This window comes from Etheostoma cragini, chromosome 15, assembly GCF_013103735.1.
Source record: "Etheostoma cragini isolate CJK2018 chromosome 15, CSU_Ecrag_1.0, whole genome shotgun sequence".
NCBI classification, from domain to species: Eukaryota; Metazoa; Chordata; class Actinopteri; order Perciformes; family Percidae; genus Etheostoma; species Etheostoma cragini.
In genome coordinates, this window is record NC_048421.1 from 8,739,234 (window position 1) to 8,755,798 (window position 16,565).

Consider the following 16,565-nt stretch of genomic DNA (forward strand, 5'->3'; position numbering starts at 1 on the left):
ACCATTCCTACTGTAATGCATCTATGTTGTCAACAGTAAAATTGGACTGCTGCACCCAGGGAATAATTAGGCATACTGTGATTCCAGAAGGTGTTACCTGAAACAAGAAGAAATCTAACTTTATTTAAAATTAATGACTCAACAAATTTAAACTGAATTAAACTGTAGCTTTGTGTAACACCTGTGTGTGTGTGTGTGTGTGTTTGTGTGTGTGTGTGTGTGTGTGTGTGTGTGTGTGTGTGTGTGTGTGTGTGTGTGTGTGTGTGTGTGTGTGTTCGTGTGTGTTTGTGTGTGTTCAACACCTCCAAATTATCCTGTCAGTCAAGAGCAGCACCTGAAGTGGAAAACTCTCCGGTGTTAAAACCTCTTTGGCAGGGAGATAAATGGCTGCAAGGTTACTTCCATTACTTCTCTTTTGCTTTTGCACACAAACACACACAGACATGGGGAGACAGCGGTGGTCAGGGAATATGAGTGCCAGCCCCAATGTGTTTTTAACTCAGTGGGGATCAAACGGGAATAACCTGCGGCTGCAGCAGTGACAAAGTTGCAAACATGACTGACTTAGAAATAGGTGCTTTCATAAAAACATATTTTTTTTTTTTTATAGACACCAAGATGAAAAGAAATAGGTAAGGCGAGGAAGCTATAGTCACAGACGGCTTACAGCATTTGTTCGCAGTTTTATTATGTTGCAGTCTTTTTATTTGCCCTGCTGTCAGTGACGGACTGGCATTAAAAACCTCCAGCCCTGCTGTTAAACCACAACAACCCCAAACATTGATAAAAAGCAACAAAAAACATACAGGGTGCTATTTTAACACTTTAAACACACAGCGTGAAGCGCATGGCGCAGGTGCATTTAGGATGTGTCCAAATCTACTTTTGCTAGTTGACGGCGGAAAAAAGATGTCGGTGCGGCAGGCGCATGGTTCAAAAGGGTTGTACTTGGTGACGTCATTATTATAGGTGTATTTTGGGCGTAACATGCAATAAAGCAATCCGAGTGTCATGTCCCATTCAGTTTAAAAGCCAGGCGCGTTTGGACCTTGGTGCATTGCTATTATGAATGCGGATTTCATATTATTTGTAATCTTTTGCATATTTATCTGCTGCTACACTTCCCTGTCTGTAACAAGCATAGTGTGCGCGCTGTGCATAAGCCTAGGTGCATCTTACTAATTCGCTGTTAAAATAATGAAATGCGGCGCTATTGACTTTAGATCAGGTTTCTGTTGGTCAATGGTGCGATCACTTCCATCCGCCTCAAGATAACAATATGCTAAGAATGCAGCTGAACACACCTCCATGTAAGACCAGCCAGCCCATGGGCACAAAGATGGGTGCAGGTGCATTACCCATTCAAATGACGTGGGCGCTGGACGGGAAATGGTCCGACACTTGGGTCGGGCTTAGCGCTGCGCCGGGTGCAAAATAGGGCCCAGAGTCTGAATAGAATGCAGATATTCAGAACATACACTGAGACAACTAATTATTCATTTATCAACTAATAATTTGACAAAGGATTTTTTTGGCCAGTTGAGGGCCAGCTGTAAATGCAGGCTATCTCCTAAACTATTATAACAAACTTGTTAATTAACAGTTGCAACACGCCCTTTACCTAAATCAAAGAATAGGTCAATTTCCAATGACTCTCGAAATCAACAAATAAGAGCGCTCTATTAAAGCGTAACTCTAAGCTCCTAAAGCTTAGTTTCATATAAATGCAGGGATAATTTGTTCTTTTGTCGTTAGTGAAAAACAATTAGACCTTGTAGTTGAAAAAGGAGCCTCATATAAGAATGTAATTTCCTCCTATAGAGTCTATGTTCATTCACATTCAGAGATAAATTCTTTTTGACTGACAAAGGTAGTTGCTAGTGGAAACAACAACAGCTACAGTGAGATGTTGAAACCTTTCTTTTTAGTAAACTCTGTGTAAAAAAACAATGTTTTCAACGCTTGAGTTCAAGTGTAGAGCCCCTGGTGATACTTCAAGCAAAGTCTCATGTTGTGTCAAGCCTTCTTAGGGTTTTAAAAATAGTGATTTAGATGCAATCATAGAAATGCCCCTACCATTCCCATTCAAAAGGCCGTTTGACCAAAAACTTTAACACGGTACTTGTCTGCTCTTGACAAACAGCCTTAAATATGTGTTTAGAGAGAGAAACCAAACTGGAAAAAGAAGAAACCTTTTGCTAGAGAGCTTGGAAAAACACGAGAGATCGTTCATGTAATGGTGTTCTTCACAGTGTTGCAGGCAGAAAGCTATTTTGATTCGGAGATGAAAAGTTTTAGTCACTTGAAATTGAAATTCTTTTATTTGGATAACGCCTTGAGATGCACCATCTCGTTTTGGGTTTGGGTTGCTGAACAAGATACCAAACAAAAAAAAACAAAAAAAACATTGCACATACAAACAAAGATTAGAGTAGATATATGCAATGTTTTGTAGTACGTCTGGGTTTTAACATGGAACATGTGTTTACTACTGTTCCCAGGCATCCTTAACATCCAGTTTATTCTTCTCTACTACTTATTGCTAATTTGCAGATTATTTTGTCTGTACGCCCTCTGGTGTTTCGGAGAGTACTGCAACAAACGTCTTGTTGTTTGGCATAAACGTCTCTATGCGTGCTCTTAGGGTGCGCACAGTGTTAAGCACGAGTGTACCCGCACCTTTAAGCTGAATGTGGTGCTCTTGTACTTTGTAACCTCTCTTTGTGGTTTGCTCTTGCGATAATTACTAAAACCACGACTAGAAACAGGAGTCGTAATAAGCTGTTTTCCCAATCAACCTATAGGGTTTTCTGGGTGAAGATGGGTTAAACAGTTGTGTTTCCATCCACCTGACAAATTGAAGTCCTGCTTAGCGCTGCTTTTGTCCCCCCCAGCTACTTTAGCTGCTGAATACTCCATCATGTTCACCAGCTACTCGCCTACTTCGTCTGTCGTTTGGTCTCGTACAGAGATACCAAACAACACCAACTGCCTGCTGCTTGAAAGAATGCTGACGAGACTGGTGAGACTGAAGCAAAACAGTTACTATGTAGGGCACAAAACCCAAACAATGAGTGGAATGTAATAATGATGATGACTAGTTAAGACAAACCATGGACTGTGATTGACAGAGAAAAGAAGATGGCGATCAATACTGAGAACAAGACAAGGAGGGAGAGACGGCAGGGGAAGTAAAAGTTTTGCAGTGTTTTTTTTTTCTCGTCTCTAATGGCAGCGGTCTGAACAGTGAAGCCTCAACTTGTTCTCCTGCTCCCCTCCAGCTCCCACCAACAAGTGGTGGGCCTTTGTGGTTCACCGCACCGATGCCGTGAATTTGATTAAATCTTTCCAGCCAAGAAAACAAACATATCCCCGGTCTCTCTCTCTCTTGCTCTTGCTCTCTCACTCTTGTTCTCTCTCTCCTCTCCATCTCTCCTTCCAATATTGACATTTGCTGGTTTCTAACCTTTTCCTTTGAGACATCAGCATATCCCCCCCTTCTTGTCATCTATTTTCCCTCCATACCTGCTGAGCTACTTAATAAGACTATATACTATATACTCTCGTTTTCTAACAGCTGAATCAATTGCTCAGTTGAGTGACTTGTCCTTTCCCTTCTGGCCCTAATGTCCTTAGTCTACATCCTCTATAATGCTCGTCCTCTACCTTGTTTGCTCATTTCTTTTTTATCTTTAAATACCTCCTTCATTCTTCTCTTACTCCTCTTCATGATAAACGGCTCTTCAAGCAACAGCGATATATGCAACCTGTGGGCATGAGCAGAGGTTTTTAAAAAAGACAAACACAAACATGCTGCTTTCTCTTCCTGGCCTGCCTTCCTACTTACATGCACACACACACACACACACACACACACACACACACACACAAACACACACACAGTCATAGGGCATCTGAGGATCGTGGCAAAGTAAGCACACGGTTTACTCAGGATGAGATTTCCTACCAGTGATGTGTTCGCCTTAGGTTTTAAACACATTTGAACAAGAATACTTTTTTCAACAACTCATAGCACCATCATAGCACCATATTACAAATAGAGGCTTAAATAAAAAAAATTGAATTGCAGTGTGGCCAACGCATCTTAGCTGAGGAAATAGATGTTGTTACTTTATATGGCTGCGTTTGGCTGTTGACAGTGCACTTTTTTGTGTTTTAGTTTTTGTAAAAGGCAGAATAATTTACTCCTGAGTGACCCGTTGCACGATGGTTGCACGATAGTTATACGAAAGCAGCAGAGTGGATGCATGCTGGTAATTTTGCATGACATAAACTGGGGCCTTGTATCAGTGATAGTGGATTAGTGAAGTCACTAATCAAATTAAAAGACACATAATATACAGTTAGTCTGCTTTTTCTGTCTATATCATGTGTTCTATTCCAAACGACACACACACACACACACACCAACATACACACACAGACACTAATCTTTGTGGTATACTTCATAAGGAGAGATGGGAGGGGAGGATAAAGAAGGAAAGCAGCTCTTGTTGTATCTAAGCAACCACAGACAGCAGAGATGGTCCTTGATCACTGCTGCTCATGATGTTTCGTTTTATATGTATGTGTGAGAGAAAGAGAAAGAGAGAGACTTTACATGCACATATACATTTACTGTGTTTGTAACTTGCACACTCACTTACACTCATCTTTTTTTATACATTGTATTTGTTTATTTGTGTGTGTGTGTGTGTGTGTGTGTGTGTGTGTATCATTGATTGTTTACAGCCGTGTGTGAAAATACTGGTGCCAGCGTTGCCATGGTGAGTGGCTGATACCTTTTAACGGTGCTATAGCCAGCGGAGGGGAGTATTTCGATGAAAACGTGGATTTGCCTTCTGCTCCTTATACTTCAGTGTGTGTGTGTGTGTGTGTGTGTGTTTGTGTGTGTGTGTGTGTGTGTGTGTGTGTTTGTGTGTGTGTGTGTGTGTGTGTGTGTGTTGTGTGTAAGAGACAGAGAGACAGGGAGGGGAATAACCTCAGCTGAGATTGTAATGTTTAAACTGTGAGGTTGAAGCAACACATTCATGAACAAGGTAAAAACTTCTGACTGTGGGTTGTTCTGTCAGATACGCAACACAAAGTGAGAGACCTTTACTGCCCTCTACTGTATGACATTGAAAAAATGTAGTTATTGAAACATGCAATCACAGAATTTTACTGCAATCTCTGAGTCACTTCTCTTTTTCTCTCGAGGCATCGACAACACAGCTGACAAGTTAGGCCCTCCCTGTCAAAACACTTGCTAGAAAGAGGTTTGCTAATGTTTTGAAGACCACGCCAAAATATTCACTCAGACATTCTGGCTCCACTTCGGATGCAATAAGGAGGGATCTCTGGTTGTAATCAGTCCTTCACTGACCTATCAGCATTCATTAGCAGAATGCTGGCAACAATGACTCAACCAGTAAGAAATCGAAAGGACATAAGTACTCATTCAACTCATTGAATTGAATTGAATTCATTCAACTTTCAACCTATAATCCATGTTGAACTTGCAAAAAACTATAATCAAATCTGAGATTTCTTAACGACAATCAGGCGAAAGAACCAAATGTTGAGCCACATTAACAAGCTCCGACTGGGGGATCCCGAGTTGTTCCCAGGCCAGGTTGGAGATATAGTCCCTCCATCTAGTCCTGGGTCTTCCCCGAGGCCTCTTCCCAGCTGGACGTCCCTCCACCTAGTCCTGGATCTTCCCCGAGGCCTCCTCCCAGCTGGACGTCCCTCTACCTAGTCCTGGGACTTCCCCGAGGCCTCCTCCCAGCTGGACGTCCCTCTACCTAGTCCTGGGTCTTCCCCGAGGCCTCCTCCCAGCTGGACGTCCCTCCACCTAGTCCTGCCACCCTCCTGGCAGGAAACCAATGTTTACCCGCTTGTCCCAGTTGTTTTAGCGCTTATAAATCACCACAAAGCCTTTATTTGACTTTGTGTCTATCTCGTCATTATTTTCATAAGACTTGTGAGTTTTTCATAATTGTCACAGACTGATGCTAAGCTAAATGTCAGAATAAATCAGATTACACCTCGCAAACACAGAACGAAATGAGTGGCATTGACTGAAAGGATTTCATTTCAAACGTTTTGCTTTGTATTCAGCCCATATTATCACATTATCACTGTTTTAATGATGAATCTCAGTGAACGTGTCCTTGTGTGAAAGTTCACACTGACTCCCTGAAACATTCAGATCACATAATCTTTTCTCCGTGTTCAGTCTGATTACATATGCAGAGTGGCGATGTTGGAGCTAATTTAGAGGATATAGTGTGATCCTGTTTTCTGCTCTCCATCTCAAGTTGTGTGTTAACCGTCACAAACTTTGTGATTGATTATTATCTGATATGACCTTATTTCTTTTCTGTCCAGTGATTGTTTCAATAATGCGGTATATGATTATCCTATAGCTGACATTTATTTGTGTGTTCACATGATGTTGCTACGTGCGACAGTGCTGGAGTCGGCCCATTGGCCAGATACAGTAGATGTTGTCACCATGGTGAAAGTGGCATGCTCACGCCACCCTGCCCGCCCCACTACTCCTGTTGCTATGTAACAGCACTCCCTTTTTGTCAATTTGTCAGTTACCACACAGGGAAATGTCACGCCTCCCTTACATTATCAGCTCACCTATTTGAGAGAGAGAGAGAGAGAGAGAGTACGCTAAAAGGAAGGAGAGTGCAGTTTGTTTTTTTGGATACAAGATGTGTCAGACAGACTTTTAGTGCAAGTATTATTCTGCAGTTTTTCTTGTTTTTGTTGATTTTACATTTGCGTGCGCCCTAACACCCACCAATGTTATAATCCAGTTGGTGCTGTTTCACAAGTAAATTTTGACAGTATGTTTTGCTTCGCGGCACCTGTTGTCAGCATATGTGCTGTCTGATTTGATGAGCCACTAGCTGAGGAACTGAGGACAGAAACAAATCTAGCTATCTAATTATCTATCTATCTATCTATCTATCTAGATATCTGTTAACAGAATAAGTAAATAAGACTACAAATCTGGCCAGTACTTGCCAATCCTGTATGCAACACACATTTTGATCAGTAACTTAGGTAATGTTTTTCATTCATCTTTTCTTTTCTTTTTTTGACAGTATGGTATAGACGTGCAAAGACTCAAAATGTGTGTGACATTAGGGTATTGCAGAAATCCACACATAGGTTTCTGGAGTCGCTGAATCTGGCTTTGGGCTCTAATACACACACGCACACAAACACACACACACACACACACACACACACACACAAACACACACATGGTTAGATTTTCTCTCTGTCTGATTCCCTTCTAGTGGGTGAAGCCAGGAACCTGATTCCTATGGATCCAAATGGTTTATCAGACCCTTATGTTAAACTCAAGCTCATCCCCGACCCAAAGAACGAGACCAAACAGAAGACCAGGACCATCCGTTCCTCTCTCAACCCCTGCTGGAACGAGTCCTTTACCTTGTGAGTCATCAAGTCTGTGTTTGTCTATTGTTGTTTATGTTTATTTGTAACAAGAAGAAGACCCCTTTTTTGTTTTTGCAATCTCTCTCGTCACATGTTTTTTTCTCTGTGTGTCTATATGTGTGTATTTAGTAAGCTGAAAGCATCCGATAAGGACCGCCGTCTGTCCATTGAGGTGTGGGATTGGGACCGAACCACCCGGAATGACTTCATGGGCTCCATGTCGTTCGGAGTGTCCGAGCTCATCAAAGCTCCTAACTGTGGATGGTCAGTCAGTCTTTCTAAGTCCCGTTCATTTGAGAGGTTGAATGTTTAAAGTTTCAGATTCTCCAAAGCATCCGCTGGTGTGAGGACATTGTCACATCCGGCAGCAAAGAAATTGGAATTACATTACATTCTGCATTTATACAGCGTAGTAGGCTACATCATGTTTTACATGTTGGGAGCAACAAAAATTCCAAAGTAAAAAAATTCCTCGTATGTGTCCTCATACCTGGCAAATAAAGCTGATTCTGGTTCTGATTCTGAAAGAGTAAACCACAGTAAACTGCCTGCGAAGGTTTGTTGCTGAAACTGATAAGTGATCAAAAGTGTAAAAGCAGACCAACATTTTTTTTTCTTTACCCAAATAGTTTTTTAATATTATGGTACTATATTAAATGAGTTGCTCTGATTGGTTGTACAACCGTTATCTAATCAGGTATTAAGATCTCTTCTTCATGGGACACCTGAAATCCAGGACACTGAAGAACAACAATAGATGTTACACTGTGGTAAAAAGAGCAACTAAAAACATAAGTCTCAGAAGAATATGAAATAAGATTTTTTTTTAAAGGAATAATAAAGTACAGTATACAGCTCAGTAAAGGTGTCTTTTTAAATGTATGTAAAGTTTTTTTTAACTCAGCCAACAATTGGTCATTTACATTTGCAAAATATAATAAATGTTTTATCAGACTTCTGCAGTCAGAAACAGGACTGCCATAACAGTGAGTCAATGTGGTTCCAGTCATGCTTGACACTATACTAGCCACCAGCCTTACTTCACTGTGAAACAGCAGCACACTGTGCGGAAAACAGACGTAAACACTGCTGACTCCATTCACTCTGGCAAACAGCACCTGCCGCCGTCATTTCCTTGTCTCTCTGTCTTTGTCGGCCTGCTTTGTCTCCCCCCTGATAAACACACACTTACACTCCTTGGCCATGTTAAAATACCTGCCACCACCAAGCGTAAACCGAGCCTGGTTGACTGCTTTTTTGTGCATAGCTACAAAGACCCAGGAAATACCTACTGTGTGTAAAAATGTTGCCCGGAAACTACTTCTGTGTGTTTGTCTGCTGTATATAACAGGTCATTAGACAAGGGGCCAGAGGATGTGTATATTAGAGATGAAATTTCTGCTGAAGAAGAGCAGGCCTGCAAACGTTCAAAGGAAGGGAATCAGCTTTTGATGACTTTAGTGGTGCAGAGATGTAAAGTGTTATCGCTGTCTAGGTGGATAAAGGAAGACGTGCATGGATGATGGAATCAAGGGAAAGTACAATTGATTAAAAAAAGATTCACTTTTGTCATTCCTTTTTTTCTCCTTCAGGTACAAGTTGCTGAACCAGGAGGAGGGAGAGTATTACAACGTTCCCATCCCAGAGATAGATGACGTCAACCTGGAGCTCCGACAGAAGTTTGAGGTGAGTTTGACTGAATTTGTTGACCTGACACGCCAGATGGTTTGGTACACAGAACCGTGTGAAAAGCCGTCATTGGAAACTGTTTGGGAAAGGGCAGACACTTTCAAAAAATACATGGAAGGGGATTGTATTAACCATCTGTCTATCACATCCGTTTCTGAACATCCCACACACCCAAAACACACCTGTAGCTGCCCAAATCCGCCATGCAAGGTTATGAATTCATAACACGCCATAAGAACACAAGTAGGTTTTCTTTGTAACACATGCACACATGAATATCATATACACTCATTTATCCTCTCCTGTCACCATGGTAACCTTGTCCTGTTCCCCCACTTGTGGTTTTCACCCTGCGTGTTAGAGAGGGAGATCGCTTTCTTCTGGCATTGATAAAGTGAATGCTCTTGATTTTAAAGAGAGCTCCCTTAATGCATACAGCATGCAGTACAAGCTTACAGTTGACACACACTCTTGTCTGCTTCTTGTTTTGGATTAAGCTTTTTCTTGCTTTCTAATATGTCATCTTTTTAATAAAGTAAATTGTTTTCTTATATACAGTGTAATTCATATTATTCTATCTTAATCATGCTACTTGGACCACGTCAGTCCTTTTGCATGTTTTGTCCAATTTACTTAAAATCAGTTACACCTTACATTACATCTATCAACAAAATTTATACAGAGACTTTATTATAGTGAACATCTCGGTTACTTTTATCACTCTTACAAGTTTTTGATATTAGTGGATGATGTAGTTGTGCATACCGATTTTATAAATGTGTACTCTGCTAATAATAATTTTCTTCCAAGCAGGTTTTGAGACTTTTTGTTGTTTTATGGACATCAAACTTAAAAACCTTAATAATGTCTGAAAGAAAAACATTTCAAACTCAAAAAGACTATTGTTTGCCTCTGAAAAGGGTTGGCAGGTTGTGTAGTTGATTCATAGTAAAATAGAACAAAATCAGCAACAATGCAGCTATCTCTCGCTCTCTAGTGGCCAGTCTGTTTACTGCAGTGGGGTGGCTGGCACATTAACACATTAAAACATGTGCTTTAAATAAAACTCATAACCTCTTCACGTCCATATTAAATAACATGCAGGTAGAAGTTGTCTGATATATTAATATAAACAAGTGCAAGGCACATGGGATTCAACTGAGCGCGGGCAGCTTATTACAGTCCTGCTCCATGTGTTTTAATTCAATTTTAGTTCTCTCAAGACACTGAGTCTTGTTGTTTTAACAACAAGACTCAGTGTCTTGACTTTCCTCCAAGGCTACAGCATCTTCACACAACTGAGCTGTTGCCATGGAAACTGTGGCAAGATGCAGATATGAAACCAGATGTGACAGAAAAGGATTTACTCTGTTTTCTAGTCATGCCATTTTATTGTTATAGCTAGAAATAATCAAGTCCAAATTTGTATTCTGTCGCTCCCCAGCTCATGCTTACACCAGCTAACCTACGACCGCACTAATAAGTGAGTTTTTTCTTTCTTCTAGGCCTGCCAGTTAAATATCCACTATCTCAAGGTAGCTCTTCTGCCTGCTCCGTCTCTATTCCTGCATCACGCTCACTTTACTGGCCATATTGGGATTGTTTGTGGATTTCTACTGGGCTTCCACAAATTAATCTGATTTACTAACAAAAGATCTCCACAGCATATAGTTGAACCAGACCAATTTGCTTGCTGTTATATTCACACATTTCTCCAACTGCTCTCACACACTTATAAACTAACTTTCTACTTCTCTCTGTTTCATGCTTACAAACATTTTAAAAGGACTACATTTTATTTAAATAGATAAGGAACAATCAATCATTCATGTTGAGGGTTTTGCAGCATCTGCTGCAAAGGTCAGCATCAGCAAAGTCTGACATTTGTATTTGGCTTAACAGTGCAGACAGAAAAGCGACAAACAGATGGTGTTCCCAAAAACACAAAAGGAAACTGCATTTAACAGCTTACGTACTTATGTTCTCCACACAAACACAACACAACTATGTTGTTAGTAAATTTGTGGACCACTTAAGTCTTTGTTGGTGTCATAATATGTACTAATGTTAGTGTACTGTTGGCTGAGAGAGCTTCACATCCAATCCTCATTGGCTGACACTGTGGTCCACACTCCGCCTTCTACTATTTTCGCATTTGGTCAGGACTATAGAAGGCTGTAGGACATGAAGCATGGACTGACACTAATGCACTGTAATTGTATGAATGAATGCACACAGGCAGGTTCTTGCTGTTCTTGGTGTGCATGCCAAATCTCTCCACACAGTGGCAGTGTTATATCCATTATGAGATTGTTGTGTGGCTGCATTGTATGTGTTTGAATACAACTTTGTGTGGCCACTTTGACATAAATATTCAATCTTTTGTATGTGTTGTAACAGATCTACGTGTTATTTTTCGTGAATTGTTTATAATGTGAAATATTAGTAGTAGACATGTACAGTTTATTTTTAATGTTCTGTGTTTTGAAAATGATCACGACATGGTAAGGGTGACGATCTTTACACAAATTAAACACAGGATCCACACGTTATTTAAATGTTTCCTCACAACGAAACTTTATGACATGATAAAAGGCACAATAGAAACGTGATAACGTGATGGGGAGCTATATAAACCTTTTCTTGTATAGTGCTGACATGCACAAACACACCTCCTCCAACTTGACCAACAGCCATGCTTTCCTTGTTTGCAAGCCATCATGATGTCGCTCTCTTTTTCAGGGGTTGGCCAAATTCTCTGGGCAAACAAAGCAGAGAGAAGGGAGATAACTTTGCTCCTTATGATGTCATAAGGGGCTGATTCCATCTGAGCTTTCATTTTCTCAAAGGCGGAGCAGGATGCCCAGGGCTCGGTTTACATCTATTGCCTTTTCTAGCCACTGGGGGACCATAGACCGGCTAGGAAAACTCATATTAATGTTAAACTTCATAAAGTGACATTTTCATGCCATAGGAACTTTAGAACCTGGTTGGATATAAACCAGATCAGTTTTGACCTCTGTTGATCTCCTTCAGCAGCGCTGGAGCTGGTATTTTAGAGGCCAAAAGAGAAGGTATAATTCATTTTTTTAAGAAAAAAGCAAAAAATAGAGAAAATACAAAAAAGAAACAATCAAAATTAATTACATTTTTAGTAACAAATTCTTTATTTTTATTATTTTGTTACATATATATTTTGGGGTCCCCCTCAGATTTATTTTGGGAACCACCAATTTATATCGCCATCACAACTTATGACAATAGCCACATGAAATTGTTGAATGATGACACAAGTGTGAGAAATTAATGATTTAATGATTTACCTTATCTGGTGGCAGAATCCCGGGATAAAAATGAGAACCACTCTGTAACTGACGCACCTTCTTAATGTTTACATTACTTTGCTATTATTTAACAAACTTACCAGGTGTAAATGTAGAGCCTGAGTCAAAATATGTGACAAATGTTATTTTGAGTGTTGTCCCATTGAGTTAGGAGTAGAGAAATGGTTGGCGTGGCAACAGCCTCCCTGTGCCCCCTGTTCTCTATCAAACAGAAACAGACAATGGCTGTGATGGGAGCAGGCAGATTCCTAATTGCCCTTTTTGTTCAAAGAACCTTGGCAGACCAGTCATTTTAACAACAGGGAACCTTGCAATGCTGGCACACCCCCCACCCCGCCCCGCTGACTAACCACATCACAATTTCCCAAAATGCACCAGTAAAAAGATCATTCTGAATACCCGTGAGGATGTCTGACATGTCAGTGGGATGAAATAGATCACTAAATTATCTCAACAATAGAAAGAGTAGAGATGCTTGATTAGACTCTGACTTGTAAATATGCAGCTAACCACTTTTTTATGATGTGAGGTTTGCTAGTGCATCCAACCTGGTACCTTTTAGGGTAATTTAATAAATGCTAAACATCTACAGTATGTATTATCATGTATCAATACCCGCATGCATAATACAGTAATAAATATCGGGATTGAAAATGTAACAGATTACGCAACGTCAATAATCAATATTGTACAATGACATGATATATCCCTTTTATATGACATTTTACATGCCATTTCGAAGTATTGGTGCAATACATATATTAGATGATGTGGATTTATGTCAATATCATGTCATATGAGTTTAAATCCATTTGGAGAGATATTTTATTCTCATTTTAAGATGCTTTTTTGGTTATTACATCAGTTGTTAATGTGTTTCAGTTTTTAATTAAACAGGTCATATCTTTACTGAAAAGCAGCAGAACAAAACATAAATCTTACTGTGATTAATATCGGACGAGTCCACTTCCTGAAAAAAATAGAGCAACAGGTGAATAAGTCCAGCTTTGTGTGGCAGTCTGTGATCTGCCAGATGTGAATCTCTGACTCCAAACCAGCTGTTAGACACAAGCATGACTTCACCTTATCATTATTATTTACATCATTTGTTAATGCTAAACTATCAAACTATGTAGGTGAAATCTCATATCAATATTGAATACACTTTTTCACTTTGTAATGCCATTTTTTACGGTTTACACCACAGAAAGCCAAAATGGGCCACGGTAAGAAAGTGATCACGCCGTCAGACCATCGGCGGTTCAGCCTGCCTTCAGGTAACGTCGACCGGCTCCGACTGAGTGACTTCAACTTCCTTGCCCTGCTGGGGAAGGGCAGCTTCGGCAAGGTGAGAGCCAACACTAAAGGCGTAATGTAAAAGCTAATCAATCTTGTAACACTTAGTCTGCTCGTTTGATGATTCAAAATCCATAATCTCTTTACTTCATTGTGACCTTTGGTGTCTTCATCAACTGCAGGTGATGCTGGCAGAGATGAAGTCAACAGAGGAGCTGTACGCCATCAAGATCCTAAAGAAAGATGTTGTGATCCAGGATGATGATGTTGAATGTACAATGGTGGAGAAGAGGGTCTTGGCCCAGAGAGACAAACCGCCCTTCCTCACGCAGCTTCATTCCTGCTTCCAGACTGTGGTGTGTGAAAACTTCAGCCAAAGTCCTGGTTGTTTTTATACCGTTCTTTATGCACTTCTGCAGAACTGCACAGTTACACAATAAAATATAATTTACTTTATATAACGGGTGCTATTGTGCTCCCTTAGTATTCTTTCAAACAGCTGTCTATTCAATTCCTGACGTTTTATACCGGTGTTTGTCCAATACATGTATCTTACTTTCCACTTTCTGTCTATTTATTCACACTCTTTTGCCGGCGTCCCTGCAGAGAAAATTGATACTGAGCTGAGTCCACCTTTGAATACAAAGTCCCCAATATGACGTCAACTCTGTGCGTAGACAGGGTGACACTAATCAAAGCTTCCTGATTTATAATACAGGTATATGAGCTGACCGTAGCCTTATTCTTGAAAGAATAGCTCATAACAGGCATTTTGTTATGTCTGTAGGACCACCAGGTGTTAAGATACATTATAGATACGTTATGTGTTTATTTCTAAGGGTAATTCTATGCTATGCACTGCAGGTTTTAGAGTGCACACATTTACTTTTCTTTGTGAGCTGCTCTTTGGGCAATAACATCCTTTTTTTAATCTAGGATCGGCTGTACTTTGTGATGGAGTACATCAACGGGGGAGACCTTATGTATCATATCCAACGTATGGGCAAATTCAAGGAGCCACAGGCAGTGTAAGGACACTCTATAGTTTATCCACAGGCACCTGTTTTAACAGTAACAAGATATTCACCAAGCAGATAAAATGGTTTACACCCACAAGCTTACAAAGCAGTACCATGATACACTGACATCTAAGTCCTAAAATTCATGTGTGTGAAAACAACTGCTATTTATATTTATTTGGACATTTCATGCTTTTAGTAGAGAATTGTAGAAAGATGGGGAATGACATGCAACAAGAGAACGTTACAGTTCATGGTCAGACATTAATATAAAGGCAAGGGATTCTAGTGTGTTACTTTATTGTATTCAGTAGAATCACTTCCCTGACAAATTTCTTTTTTGAAGATGTGTATTTGTTTTGTCATTTTCGATGTTGCAGGTTTTATGCAGCAGAGATTGCTGTCGGTTTGTTTTTCTTGCACCGAAAGGGAATTATCTACAGGTGGGTGAGTCAGAGAGAAAGAGTTTTATGTAATGACACACCGCATTCACCTAAAATTCATTCATTGCTACATTGAAAACAAAACACATGCATGCTGTTTACCATAAATGAGATTAATAGATGAGGTGAGTATGAGCAGAGATATGAAGAGAAATATAGAGGCTGTCTGCGTGTTGAATATCAACGGAACAGAGTCTGACTCATTAATGACAGAGAGCAAAAATAGTAGAGTACAATCTTTTGTAAGTGATTTTTTTTTGCAATGTAATGGAGGAAAAATATGATAGACAAGCTGAAGATGAACATGTAGGAGTTGAAGTAAGACATTATGAAGTAGTTCAGAAATCGACTTGGAGAGAGACTGACGGGCAGAGGAGAGCAGCAGATAAGGGATAAGGCTATAACGAGATAACACACAAGACAGACAGAAAGAGTAAGATATGGTAGGGAAAGTAAGTAAGAAGATATTAAAAATGGACATGTACATTTAGCCTTGCTGTGTGTAAACTGCACTGCTTGTATACACTTAAGAAGGAGGTGAGTATTAAACCCGTACTAATCACCCTGCAAAAGAGCAAAATAGGAAGGACAGAAATGAATGATTGACAGAGGCTAAGGTCACCCTATCCTCTTTGGTACTTCAACTAAGGACTAAAGGCATATCTCACCAGCTTTGTGTTTGGCATCCTTACGCTGCTTTGTGACAGATATATCTGCCAGAAGTGATAAATGAGAAATAAAATTAAAATATAAATTAAATTAAATATAAATATAAAACAGAGTAAAACCTTATTTTGATGCCAAGAAATCATTGTTGGTTTCCTGATGTATGACGTGTGCTGCAGACAGATAAACTTAACAGACAGATAAGTGGTGCAGAGCAACAGTCTGGATAGCTGACAGCAACACACAACAGGAATCAAAGTGGCCACAAATCCTTACAACCTGTCTCTGCTGCAGGGATCTGAAGCTCGACAACGTGATGCTGGACTCTGAGGGCCACATCAAAATTGCTGACTTTGGCATGTGTAAGGAGAACATGTATGAAGGCATGAGCACACGTACCTTCTGCGGCACCCCGGACTACATCGCACCGGAGGTGAGCATGAGATGTCTGTAATGGGGAAACTGGGCCCAGATTACATTAAGAATTACACTGCATCTTATTTTTAGACTTTCTTGTACTATATTATGGATTTAAAATTTGTGTGCAGCTATTGTAAGAGAGATACTCTATGTAAACTGTATATATATATAAAACTGCATGACATATATATATATATATATATATA

General features: G+C 40.0%; 1 protein-coding gene across 2 annotated transcripts in view; it reads left to right on the forward strand.

The window, feature by feature from the left end:
* si:ch73-374l24.1 (protein kinase C alpha type) overlaps positions 1 to 16,565 on the forward strand; it is an 85,931-nt gene that overhangs the window by 61,459 nt on the left and 7,907 nt on the right. Inside the window, exons 6-14 of one of the 2 annotated variants that reach the window (XM_034893979.1) lie at positions 7,323 to 7,479; positions 7,612 to 7,746; positions 9,075 to 9,168; positions 10,677 to 10,706; positions 13,723 to 13,863; positions 13,994 to 14,167; positions 14,748 to 14,839; positions 15,211 to 15,273; positions 16,234 to 16,372. In XM_034893979.1, coding sequence (XP_034749870.1) covers positions 7,323 to 7,479; positions 7,612 to 7,746; positions 9,075 to 9,168; positions 10,677 to 10,706; positions 13,723 to 13,863; positions 13,994 to 14,167; positions 14,748 to 14,839; positions 15,211 to 15,273; positions 16,234 to 16,372 — 1,025 coding nt within the window. The remainder of the gene's footprint in view (positions 1 to 7,322; positions 7,480 to 7,611; positions 7,747 to 9,074; positions 9,169 to 10,676; positions 10,707 to 13,722; positions 13,864 to 13,993; positions 14,168 to 14,747; positions 14,840 to 15,210; positions 15,274 to 16,233; positions 16,373 to 16,565) is intronic. The other variant, XM_034893980.1, reaches the window with a different exon arrangement.